At 42.2% G+C, this 13,064-nt stretch overlaps 1 protein-coding gene across 1 annotated transcript in view; it reads right to left on the bottom strand.

Annotated features, from left to right (window-relative positions):
- ADAMTS18 (ADAM metallopeptidase with thrombospondin type 1 motif 18) overlaps nucleotides 1-13,064 on the bottom strand; it is a 157,615-nt gene that overhangs the window by 27,989 nt on the left and 116,562 nt on the right. The window contains exon 16 of the mRNA XM_079907168.1: nucleotides 341-482. Coding sequence (XP_079763294.1) covers nucleotides 341-482 — 142 coding nt within the window. The remainder of the gene's footprint in view (nucleotides 1-340; nucleotides 483-13,064) is intronic.

The following is a 13,064-nucleotide window of genomic DNA, read 5'->3' as shown; positions in this document are numbered from 1 at the left end:
GGCCACAATGAGGAGCGTGGGTTTCATCCAAGTGCAAAGAGGAACCATGGATGACTTTGAAGTAGAAGAAGATAATTTCATTTTTTTTCTGTTGCTGTAATGTTTTTTTTGAATTTAATTTTTATACAGCAGGTTCTTATTAGTTATCTATTTTATACATAATAGTGTATATATGTCAATCCCAATCTCCCAATTCATCCCACCACCACCCCTGCCCGCCACTATTCCCCCCGTGGTGTCCATGTTTGTGCTCTACAACTATGTCTCTATTTCTACCCTGCAAACCAGTGAAAGACCCTGTTTGAGGAGAGACGTGGAAGACGGTGAGGAAATCAACTACCTCCACCACAGGAGAAGGAGCAATCTGACTGCACTGTGCTCCAGGTGTGGCTGTGTCTTTCTGAGGCTGGCTGAGTTCCATTCACGACCTGGGGAAGTGCATACTTCCAAGATATCCCCGGATGTTTGCCTTGCATCAGAATCTGGACAGTGTAAGATACAAATCAGAGATCAAGATACAGGTCAGACCCTGGAATTCCAGAAATCTCACTGAACATTTTAGAGATATTTGCATGCCATTTTGACCTCAAAGCCGGTTCACATCATTGTTCCCAAGTAGGTTTTATGTCGATTTAAAGTTTGCCCATGACACTTTAACATGTGGACCTCTAGAGCATCAGAACTGGGATTTAGAAAGACAGTAGGGAAACAGGACATTTGCTATAAGCCCACAACCCTCAGTTCTACGCATATCCAATGAATAAGGCAAGAAAATAGATTCTTACCTTATGTTGAAGGAGAGGTTATACTATGAGGTCTCAACCTTCACTTTAAACTTGAAAGCCTAGCATGATACTAAAATATGCTAACTCTCAAAACAGGCATAACTCTCTCAGCAGAAATCATTCTCATATTGAATACTGGGTAGATATTGTGGAACCTCCCAGGTTTGGGATGTTGAAATGTCTTTTCCCCCACTAGGGTCTCAAACCTTTGGCCCATATATCTTTGTTCTGTTATTTTAGGTATGACACCAGACAGTTCAACAACTCTCGCAGAGAGATTCTAGTCATGGTGGTGCTCCAGAGATAACGGCTGAAATTGAATCAGCGTATATAGACTTTTAGGATTTATCCTGGCCCACAACTTATAATCCCTCTCCTGGATGCCGGTAGATGCTAGACACAAGGGAAGCACTCAGAAAACCTTAGAACACCCCACTTAGAATCCCTATCATCAACCTTAGAATCCAGGCAGATTCCCAATAGGATTTCCAAAGAGAATCTGCCCAAAGAGTAGGTGTCTGTGAACTGTGTACCAGGATGAGCAGATAAGACAAAAAGAAATACGATCAGACGTCGTGGTTGGTAATATATATACTGGAACGGATCTGACCTCAAAAGGGCAAGGACTTGGGATAAATCTGACACTATCAGGCACTTCCCAGGTGTCAGACACTCTGCTGGGCTTTTTCTATGCATTATTTCAAGAGTCCTCTAACAACTCTATAATGTAGGTGTCTATTTTTTCATCGGAAAAAAAAAAAAAACTGAGAAGAATGAACTTGTGCAAGGTCACACAGGTGACCGGTGAATGAAATTAAAATAGAATTTCGGCCCTCCAACAAAATGTGCCTAAAGACTGTAAGATACCACTTTTTTTTTTTTCTTGGAGTATAGTTGATTTACAATGTTGTGTTACTTTCAGGTGTAGCAAAGTGATTCTGTTATAGGTGTGTGTGTATCTATGTGCGTGTGTGTGCGCATATGTGTGTATGTATATATATTCTTTTTCAAATTCTTTTCCATCACAGGTTATTACAAGATATTGAATAGGGCTTTCCTGGTGGCGCAGTGGTTGGGAGTCCGCCTGCCGATGCAGGGGACACGGGTTCGTGCCCCAGTCCGGGAAGATCCCACGTGCCGCGGAGCGGCTGGGTTCATGAGCTGTGGCCACTGAGCCTGCGCGTCCGGAGCCTGTGCTCCGCAGTGGGAGAGGCCACAGCGGTGAGAGGCCTGCATACCGCAAAAAAAAAAAAAAAAGATATCGAATAGAGTCCCCTGTACTATACAGTAGGGCCTTGTTGTTCATCTATTTTATATATAGTAGTGTATATCTGTTCATCCCAAGCTCCTGATTTATACCTCCTCCCGACCCTTTCCCCTTTGGTAACCGTAAGTTTGTTTTCTGTGTCTGGATATCACCTTGTTTTTGGTTTAGGCAAACACATTATCACATTATTTGCCTCCCTTCCTGATCCTCTCTTTTTTTTTTTTTCTTGGAGTATAGTTGATTTACAATGTTGTGTTACTTTCAGGTGTAGAGAACGTAGGCAATCTCTCCCGTCAACTGTGTTTCTGCGTCTGGACCCACACATTCCTCCTCTCCTTCTGTTACCCAGGATGCTCAGCCGGGCTGTCCACTATTGCCCTGGATCCCATCTTCCCTCACCTACTTAAGGGCATCGCTGCTAGTGTCGTCCCCTCTCTCTTGAACCTTATTGAAATGTCCCTGTCTATTGGATCATTCGATAAGCACATGAACATGCTATTATATCCCTCATCTCAAGAGGAAAACAATGATCTCATCTCTACATACACTTCCAGCTCACATTCACTGTTTCCCTTTGTAGCAAAAATCCCTCTAAGAGTCGCCTTGACTTTGGATCTCTGCGTATCCCTCATTCTCCCGTGGTCCCTCCTTCTCAGGCATCCCTCCCCACCACATCACTGAAACCTCTCTTTCAAGGGCACCTTGTCATTTCCAACAGTCAACGGCTTTGTCTTACTCAACCAGTCATCAAGCACTGGACATAGCTGATCACTTCCTCCTGTTCTCACTATTAGAAACCCATCATTTCAGTTCTTTTCCTCCCTTAGTGACCGACCGACCTTCATTCCTAGTTTCTTTTGCTGAATCCTTATTTCCTAATGATTCAATGTCAGATTGACTTCCAACCTCTCGACCTCTTGTTTTTCTATCCTCACCCTTCTAGGTGATCTCATCCAGTCCTGTAGTTTAAGTGCAATCTACCGGTTGACCACTCCCAAATTCGTAACTCTACAGCAGCGCTTTCCGGTAGAACTTTCTGCAATGATGACAAGTATTACACTATAAACCTGTGTTGGTCCATGCGGCATCCACAAGCCACACGTGGCTCTTGAGCCGTAGTATACATTGTGACTGAAGGATAAAACGTTACGTTTAATTTCATCTAAATCTAAACTTAAAGAACCCCCTGTGAGTAGTGGCTACCATATGGGACAGCTATAAATGAAGCCCATCCTCGGACCTCCACATTCGAAGAGTTAACGGTCTACTGAGCATCTCTACTTGAATGTTTAAAAGGTGTAACAAAGTCTAACAACGAACTCGGGATTTTCTACCCTGTTCTCTGAAAGGCTGTTCTTCCCAGTCTCGCAACATGGCAACCCAATCCTCCTAATTGTTCAGGCTAACATAGAAAGTTGATCTCCTCTCTTTCCTCTCTTTTCCTCACACCCCACGCCTAATCGACCAAGAAATGGTGTTATCTTTACTTCCAATATTACTCAAATCTGACCACGTCTCACTTTATCTATGGCTACTGCTGCTTCCTTGGTCTAAGCCGCCATCATCTCTTTGGATTTCCATGATCATGGCTCTCTAGGGATGAGAAGAAGCCGTATTCTCTAGCGGAGGAGATGGACACAACCACGCTTAAAAATAATACGGTTATTTCAGAGGTTAAAAACGAAGTGTCGTATAACCTGCCAAGGGAAATCAAATGTTCCTGTGAACCTGGGGGAAGGGGATCACGTGACTGCCTAAGGAAACTGTGTAGCTGTTACTTAATTAATGAAGTATTTTGGTGATGATTCCTGCCAAGAAGCCACAAAAGAACAATAGAATTTGTTTTCTTTGAGGATTTCTATTCCCCCCAAAAGGACAAACTTTTTTTTTTTTTTTTTTTTTTTTTGCGGTACACGGGCCTCTCACTGTCGTGGCCTCTCCCGTTGCGGAGCACAGGCTCCGGACGCGCAGGCTCAGCGGCCATGGCTCACGGGCCCAGCCGCTCCGCGGCATGTGGGATCTTCCCGGACCGGGGCACGAACCCGCGTCCGCTGCATCGGCAGGCGGACTCTCAACCACTGCGCCACCAGGGAGGCCCAAGGACAAACTTTCGTATTGAGTTTCCCACCTTCCTTCCCTTAGGTGAAGCAAAAATATGTAAAGATCCTCTGAAAAGTAAAACGTCTGCGCTAAAAGTAGTTAATAGCAAGAAGGCAACTACTCCATTTCATACTATCAAGGTAATAAAAGAAGCTTACTTATGCAGCCACGTCAAGAAGAGAAATAACTCCCACGATTTACTGTAAATGTGCACAAAATTATGCAACTTTAAATGACTAACTCATAACATATGTCGTAGCTGGTTACTGTCATATTACTAGTATAGTTCTATAGCCAATGGCCTACAGGACATATTGTTTATATTTTTTTTTGTTGGACATATTAATGCATTCATTGAATGCACAAATGAATAAGACTCTCATCTTTAAAAAAAATCAGATGACTCATGGCTTCACTATAATGTCTGTGTATCTGTAAGGTCACAGGGAGTTCTATGTGTAATCACGTAGGCTGAAGGACAGTATTTGTATAAACCAGCAGAAAGCTCACTTTAGAATTTACTTTAACATCAGCTCACAAAGCCTTCTTAAAGAGAGTATTTATTTAAACAAATGGACACCAAGACCAAATATATAAAAGATGAGTATTTGCCAATCACATTATTTGCTTCTCTATGATAATTTAGGCATTCTCTGCCCTTTTTCTAATCCTGTATGAGGAACAAAGTAACCGAGAATGGAATACACAGCAGTGGTCTTATCTTCTACTGTTTGATGCTTGCAATAGCCAATCCTTTGGAAATAGACTGATCGTCTGGCTGAAAGAATCTCTAAGTCCCTTCTTTACCCCATTCTGAAGAAAGACTGGACTTTGTTCAAAAAAAAAAAAAAGTCAATCCCACCCTCAGGAGTGGCTACATAATTTGCGGGGCCCAGACGAACATGGAAATGCAAGGCCCCTCGTTTAAAAAAATGATTAAGGATTTCAAGCTGGTGACAACAGAACAGTAAACCAAACATAAGGCACTTCTGGGTCCGAGGTCCCCTGTGACTTTGCGGGTTCCACGTCCACGAAGCCACCTCTGCCCGACCTGAAGGCTGAGGTTTTCTCACCTGCATCAGTTTTAAGACACAATTTTAAATGTTCCAAATTCTAAATGGTCCTGCGGTCTAACAATGACTTTGCCCACTCCTCTCAGTGGAGATGACACCCACTAATCTGGCAGGCTCGGCTGTACCTAAGTACCTCAGTGTGACCATGACCATCACCTTGACCACAGACAGTGCGACCCACCCGACGCTCGGAAGCAGGGCCGTGGGACGATGTGCGATAACCGCGTAGCTAAGATTCTAACTGCCTCTGCAGATGCTGAGGAGCGAACACATCTGAAACAATACGTCATTTGAAAATGCTAATTCCCATCACTCACATCTATTTAGAGATATTTTCAGTGACCCTGTCAAGCGCAGTCGATAACTTTTTCAGCACTAGTGGAGAACACAAAGGCCCTCCAGGTCACGTGGATGCCACAACCCTCCCCCACCCCCCATCATAGCACAACATCACAATAACGCCCCGTGCTGCGCGTCGGACTGTATAGCCCAGCTGTGAAATGCACAAGTTTGGAAAGACTGCCAGCAGTTCAGTCTACTTAACTGGACTCAGTCCAGAGGATTTTCCAGCCAACTGGCACTGGGTCTCTAACTTACAGTTGGCAAGCAACCTCCTTAAATGCTTCCAGGTCCTCAGTAGAACTGTTCAGTGTCTACCTTTAACACACCAACCACCTGACTTCAGACACAGCACTCAGCAGCTCTGACCGCAGGGTGCGGAGCTATAAAATTTACAGCTTCTGAAGTTGGAAAACCACAGACGGGGCTGGACTCTACCAACTGCCCTCTGAAGGAAGGGGGATGCAGGCTCTGCTTGGGGCACACGGAGTAAAAACAAAGGACACATTGAGTAATCTTGGGTAAACAGCTTGCTTTCTGTCACTCCCACTTTTAATTTTTAATGTGCAAACTATAAATGCCTTCAATCAGCTTCTTTTTTGTTTCATTACTTAAGGCCCCTTTTTCCTTTTAAGGAAGTTGTCCTAATTCTCCCATGGAAACTAAAGAGTTATGCATAGGTTCTGAAGACCGACTTTTTATTTAGTGCATGCTTGGAAGCTTATTTCTTGTCTTCAGTAATGTACTTGATCGCTTTAAATAAATAACAGCAGCAATACTTAGTGTTATGCCAGGCAAAGCGCTGTACAAGCATTATCTCATTTAAAGCGGATAACAACATTCGCGACTTCCCTGGTGGCGCAGTGGATAAGACTCTGCGCTGCCAAAGCAGGGGGCCCGGGTTTGATCCCTGGTCCAGGAACTAGAGCCCACATGCATGCCGCAACTAAGGAGCCGGCGAGCCGCAACTAAGGAGCCCGCCTGCCGCAACGAAGACCTGAGGCAACCAAATAAATAAATATTAGAAAAAAAATAAAGCTGATGACAATACTATGAGGAAGGCACAGTGCTGTTAATATCTTAGTACTGTAGATGAATGCACCAATACACAAGGTCCCGTAGCTAGTCAGTAGCAACACTGAGAACGCAAGTCTCTGATATTGTCCGACTCCCAAACTGGACATCTTAACTCTTGGGACACTGCATCTCCAGCTCTGAAATGTCACATCTAGGATTCTAATTTAAAGTTCTAAAAACTGGATGAACTGTTGAAAAGACGTTGTCACCGGGATGCAAGCGCATGCTATAACATTTACATCGTGCTATCGGCTTCCAACCTGAAAATGTTGTTTCTTCAACACGCTAACATCTGACTTAAGGATACATGATTTTTAATCTCCTCAATCCATGTTCCCCTGCATTTATAGATCTGTTGGATTTCACCATTGTTTTAACCGCTGAAATACAACCTACTTTATAGACTGACCCCTTCCGAGAAATGATGAATTGCGCCGTACATTACGCGTTGGCTAAGTCAGGGAAGGGATAGTTTTGTAGTGTGAATTCCTGTTTTTGTATAATCCTGTGATTGTTTGGAAGCCTCGTGATGTGAAAAATCAGCCAGTTGTCTTTGCCTTCTTGTTTGCTTCAAAGCCTGAAAAACATGACCAGGTATCACCACTGCTATTAGGTGTGAGTGAGTTGGATGTGACAAGACACAGCACCACAAAGACCCCGATCGGGGCCTTGGAAGTACATCTGTGAGGCAGCTTCAAAGGTGTGGGCTGACACATTGAACCCCGACTACAGTTCTAATTCAACTCATCAACATTCCTCAGAGTTTAGTGAAGAGAAATAGTGTTCTCCGACCTGTCACAGAAGTATTTGCCATGAATTAGCTGGGGGCCTGCACTTCAAATAGCAAATGGCGATCTCTAGACAAATGATGTGGCATCATGAAAGCACATCTGAATCGTCCTCTGGAGTCTGGAGTTTCCTATCATCTGTTCTGAATTTATTCTCCATTACTTCTTTGCCTCTTTTGTGTTTTGTGTCTTCACCCCATCCCTGCTCCTTGGATAATCTACTTTCCCTTACACTGATTTTATCGTGAGGCACATCTTTACTCATTTCAGCCCCTTCCCCTTGTGGGGGGCGGGGGATGCAGACAGCAGGGTCACAAGGAAGGAGCTGGCTGAGAAGGTGAGTCTCTGTCAGTGATGCTCGCACACTGTCAACTCAGTGATCAATGTGCCTGTCTACCTGGTCCCCCGCCACCCCATCATCTCCTTTTGCCAGAGAGCGGAGGAAGTTGTTTATTATAGTAATTTTCTTTAGATGTCTTTTTCTGCCTTGAAACTGGCCTGTGGTTAACCTATTTCTCACTTACTGTCATTACAAAGGCTGCTGTATTTGTCAGCTGCAGGATTCTCTCTTGGTACACGATTCATTGGGAAAGGGTTTTCAAAGAGTTAAACACCCCCTTTTGCCTCTTAACAGAGAAAAAAATCCTTAACATAAAGGAGAGCTTTCATTTTTAAGACTTTTTTTTAAAAAAAAGGAATGCTGTAAAAACACAGGGGATCATATTTCAGTCCTAGACTAGCAACCTGTGTTATCATGTCGTCCTGACTCACTGTTTATCAGACAGAGATGAAGTTACTTTATAAATGAAACACTCATGATGAATTTCCTCACCTACCCTCCAATTGCATGACAGTTTGATGGAGAGTATGACTCATTCACTGTTGTGTGTGAGAGAGAGACAGATAGAGAAACAGAGACAGAGAGAAACAGAGACAGAGCAAGAGAATAAAGGAGAGGAAGAAGAAAGGGGGGAGGGGCACGAGAGGGGGAAGGGGGAGGTGGGGAGAAGTGGGGGGAGAGAGAGAGTGTGAGAGTGCATCAGCTAGCAAAAAAAGCTGATCTTCAGTCACTTCTAAAGAATGCATCATCTCTAAGTGGACACCTTCACTAATCACGAAAAGAAAAGAGAATTTTTGTGTTTTTCGTTCTCATTGCCAAGGCTCCCTAAAATTATATCTTAAACGGGCCTTTTGCACTGCACTTATACAAAGGACAAAACCGGTGACCCTACATTACCTATAGCTCAATCTCAAAACGGAAAAACATTAAATTTTCAGCCATACTCAAAACGCCCAGCATATAGACGTCTACTTCAGATTAAACGATTATTTTTCAACGAAGACGTGTAAATTTCAACTCTGAACTTCAGTTTTCACATTTCTACCACTTCAACATTTAATTCCTTGTACAAGACACACACATACACACACACACGCACACACACACACAATTTAGCTATGTGATGTGCAGAAGATTTAGTTTTTCTTGTGTTCCCAAACCCAGTAAAATAAATACGGTAGGTCTACGCATAGTATCCTGAAGACTATTGAAATATAAGCTGACTTTTAAATCTTTCAGATGACTAATGAGTGCACTAGTTCAATGAGAAATTCCTTAGACTCTATGCCAGACTCACGTTGTAGGGGATAAGCTGAAATAAAGAAAGATGTGGAAATTATCTAGTTTATAATAACTGTGTCTGTAGTGATCTCAGAAAGTATATGGTTGCCAAATCAATATTGATTCCTTTCTGTGCTGGGGTGTGCACGTGTGTGAGTCATTTTCCCCTGGGCAACGCAGAAATATGATACAGGGTCATGAACATTAGCTCCATTTCTCCAAGTCCTTTACATGTATATGTATGTCTGTACTTCAAAATAAAAAGTTGATTGATGGGCTTAAATAATGCCTAAAAATTTAAGACCTCAGACAATCATATAAATCCTTGATTACCCTTAGGAATTTCCTCTTGGCCACTGAGGAAATTAAGGGGCCAGCTCACTCTAAATTGACATCCACCTGTTGCTAATGTTGGACCATGTAGAATCCGGGTTCCGAGAAGAATGAAGGTTTGTAACAGAGACTGTATTTGAAAATTAGGCAGACACATGACTTGGTGATAAAAGTGAAAATCTGTTTTCCATTTAAACTGAGCTTCCCTATGAAGACATTCTGTAAAGTTCTGACATTAAAAATAACCAGAAGCAGAAGACACTTTTGTGTCAGGCCATGCACTTATTTCTTGAGGTTAACTGACAGCAGTCAATCTGTCCCAGGACTGCATTACCCCTGCCTTGCACTAGAAAACACCCAGAAATAAGTGAAAAGATCTGTGAAACCCACCACCCTGGGAGGGCAAGTTGCTGTTCTCCCAGATTAAGATAAGTCAACTGTGAGCTAAGTGGTCAGCAAGTTCTTATGTGTAAATTATTCACTTTGGGAAAGGCAAGCCTTTCAGAAAGCAGATCGATTCCTCAAATGCAATTGAGGAGATCAAATTTCAATATTTAAATGCCCTTCACTGTACTTAACTTTCAACTGTACAATTCTAGGACTAGTCCTAAGAGACGATGAAATCCAGTGGTTTTTAAAATGTGTACCGCAGAAGTCTAAGCCTTTCAGACAACTTCAGATTACGACTGTGGTTTGGGACAGAAATGGGGAGGAGAGGCTGGCCTCTGGGCCCTGTCACTCTTGACTTTGGTCAGAGAAAGTCTCCTTGCACTTGATTTATTGTCTCCATGTATGATTTTTCAACTTGGGAAGAAGATTCTACTATTTATTTATTTTATTTTTAATATTTATTTATTTCTTTGGTTGTACCAGGTCTCAGTTGCAGGAGGTGGGCTCCTTAGTTGCAGCACGTGGGCTCCTTAGTTGCGGCAGGCAGGCTCCTTAGTTGCGGCTCGTGGGCTCCTTAGTTGTGGCAATGTGAACTCTTAGTTGCGGCATGCATGTGGGATCTAGTTCCCTGACCAGGGATCAAACCTGGGCCCCCTACGTTGTGAACGTGGAGTCTTACCCACTGTGCCCCCAGGGAAGTCCTTCTACTCTTTAAATGAATGAATGAATTTTATCATTGGATGTCATTCCTTCAGTAAATTTTTGTTTTTGAGTGACCACGACGTTCCAGATACTGTGCCAATTGTGGAATCTACGAAGAGGAGTTAAGTCATCTTTCGGCAACATAGGGTTTCAGGTGCTTAGAAGTGCTTCAAGACAGTGTTACAGGACAGAGTAGAAGATATTAGTTTAGTCTGGGGAAATCATTTCCCAAATGAGAAGACTGGGCCTCAGATAGTTTAAGTGACTCATGCAAAGTGACAGAGTAGTATCTGAGTGACCCGTATCACCAACTATTTATAGAGATGTTCCCTGTTCAAACCCACGTTGCTTCCAAAAAGAATGGGATCAACCTACCAAAACTCGCTCTTTACATTTTTTAAAGACCTGAGACTATAATGATTTGGTGACATGATTTATGTCTTAACCACTGGTGCATCTCCAATGTCTATACAGGGCTGGGCCCAAATGGGCACTCAACAAAAGTTTAGTTTTCTTCTATCAGACGTCAAGAGAAAATAAACAGAGGAATACTGCTTTGAAGGTAGCTACCTAAATCAACACATGCCAAAGTAGTTGAAGATAAGACTTAGCTAAGATATTGGGAGGATCTGATTAAAATAAATGAATGAGATATAAAAAGGGACGTTATCCTTACACTGCTATCCTCACGTGTTCTGGCAAACACACCCTTCTGCTGAATTTTACACTATAATACGAGCTCAGTGAACGTGCAGTCATTTTAAGCGGCCAAGAAAGTGCTTTCTTTCACAGGCTTATACTTTCTGTGGATAGAACAGCACTTTCCATTTTGGTAGGTTCCCACTTTCATCATCCCACAGGATTGTGAAACACATTCAACATTTCGTATTGGACTGAACATATTTTTGGCTCCAAAAGTATTCATTTTAGTTCAATTCATAGTTGCATGGAAAGGCATATGAACTTTATTTAACTTCCTTTAAAGAAGAAGGCCATGGATTACTTGGATGTTGATATATAGCCTAGTTTTGGAAAATGTAATTTATCGCTTATTGTGATTTTCAGTTTTTAAAGTCACTGTGTTCTCTCGATTTTGGAAAGGCATGAGCATGCGATAAAAACCGACCTGAAATTTGATGATGTTCTCCTGAGAGCAATAAAGTACAATTTAAATATTAAAGTCATTAGCCCAAATTCTTTGAAAAGATAAAATAGACATAATACGAGGTTACTGGATTGGATTTTTTAAAATCTCCTAAAAGAGTTGCAAGTTTTGAATGAAACCATAACTCCTTTAAAAAATACAAGCAAGGCATGACCAATTAATCATACATGTTTCCCTCTGGAATATTTTCAGACAAGTCACATTCTTAGGACATCAATTGAAGCTTTCATGGAATCTCTAAGTAGAATGTATACATAAAGTAAGACTTTGTAAAAACAACAGCTAAGCAAATGTGACCTTACTGCATTGTGGTGAAACTACAATTTTGTATTTATAGAGATCTTATTATAGTTTTTACCCTATTTATATAGTAGGGAAAATTATTGTATAAAACCGTACATATCCAGTTGAACCTGGGGAAGACTTTACGTTTTTATAATTTTACTAGATCTATCCAATAATTTATCCTTACATTTTGATTGTTTGTGTGTTTGCGTTTTTCCCCCGAGGAGGTGTCTGTATCTGCAAGGACAATCCTGCTGTTTTAGTTTGTTTCTTAGTTTGTTTTCTGGCCGTGCCCCACGGCTTGTGGGATCTTAGTTCCCCGACCAGGGATTGAACCCAGGCCCTCGGCAGAGAGAAAGAGGAGTCCTAACCACTGGACCGCCTGGGAATTCCCTGTAAGAAAATCAATGACGAACCTGACCGATTCTGCAGAACTCCATCACCAATTGAGGCCACCCTTCCATTTCTCAAAAGTAGCTCCTAATCGTCAGGAAAATGTTTGGACCTGGTGAACAGTCCAAAGATTTACTTTTAATCAGCACTAAATAATGGAGATGAGTGAGATAAGGAGTTACGCTTCAATTAAGCAAAGCCCAAATAAAAATTCTCAGCTTCAGGCTGGCATAGCGCTCGGTGACAATGTGGCCGTTATCTGGTCAATCTGATCAACACAGACAATGACAGGGGACATTCAGGTTCTAAAGATGAAAGTCAGAAGGAACTCTGCGATTCTGCTTTGCACTTTCCATCACTTCTTGTCTCATTCTTTGTTGTGGTTTTCCCGCAGATAACGTATGTTTAACAGCAAACCTTAAATTACAAACAGAACTGTGAAAACCTACCGGAATGGCTTTGTGATGATGAAAACCGGACAGAGAAACAGCAACAACAAAAAATGGCTGCCTGTAGTTCTGGCTGCCCGGGGCAGAAGCCCTGAGAGACACCCACCTTCCAATCTGGTAACTTTCTAGCCACAGAACTTGGTTTGTGTACATCTGCTTAGAGATGGATCAAAGGCCTCGTGGCAAAACTAATGAAACCATGTTGCTCTAAAACGAATCCCTTGCAAGCTAAATATACCTCTCTAAAGAAAATACACCTTTTCTAAAGACATGGAAAAGATGTTTGCTGCTCAAATG

Source organism: Stenella coeruleoalba, assembly GCF_951394435.1.
Source record: "Stenella coeruleoalba genome assembly, chromosome: 20".
Classification (NCBI taxonomy): domain Eukaryota; kingdom Metazoa; phylum Chordata; class Mammalia; order Artiodactyla; family Delphinidae; genus Stenella; species Stenella coeruleoalba.
Note: the sequence above shows the minus strand (reverse complement) of the source record. Positions and strands in the feature narration are given on the sequence as shown.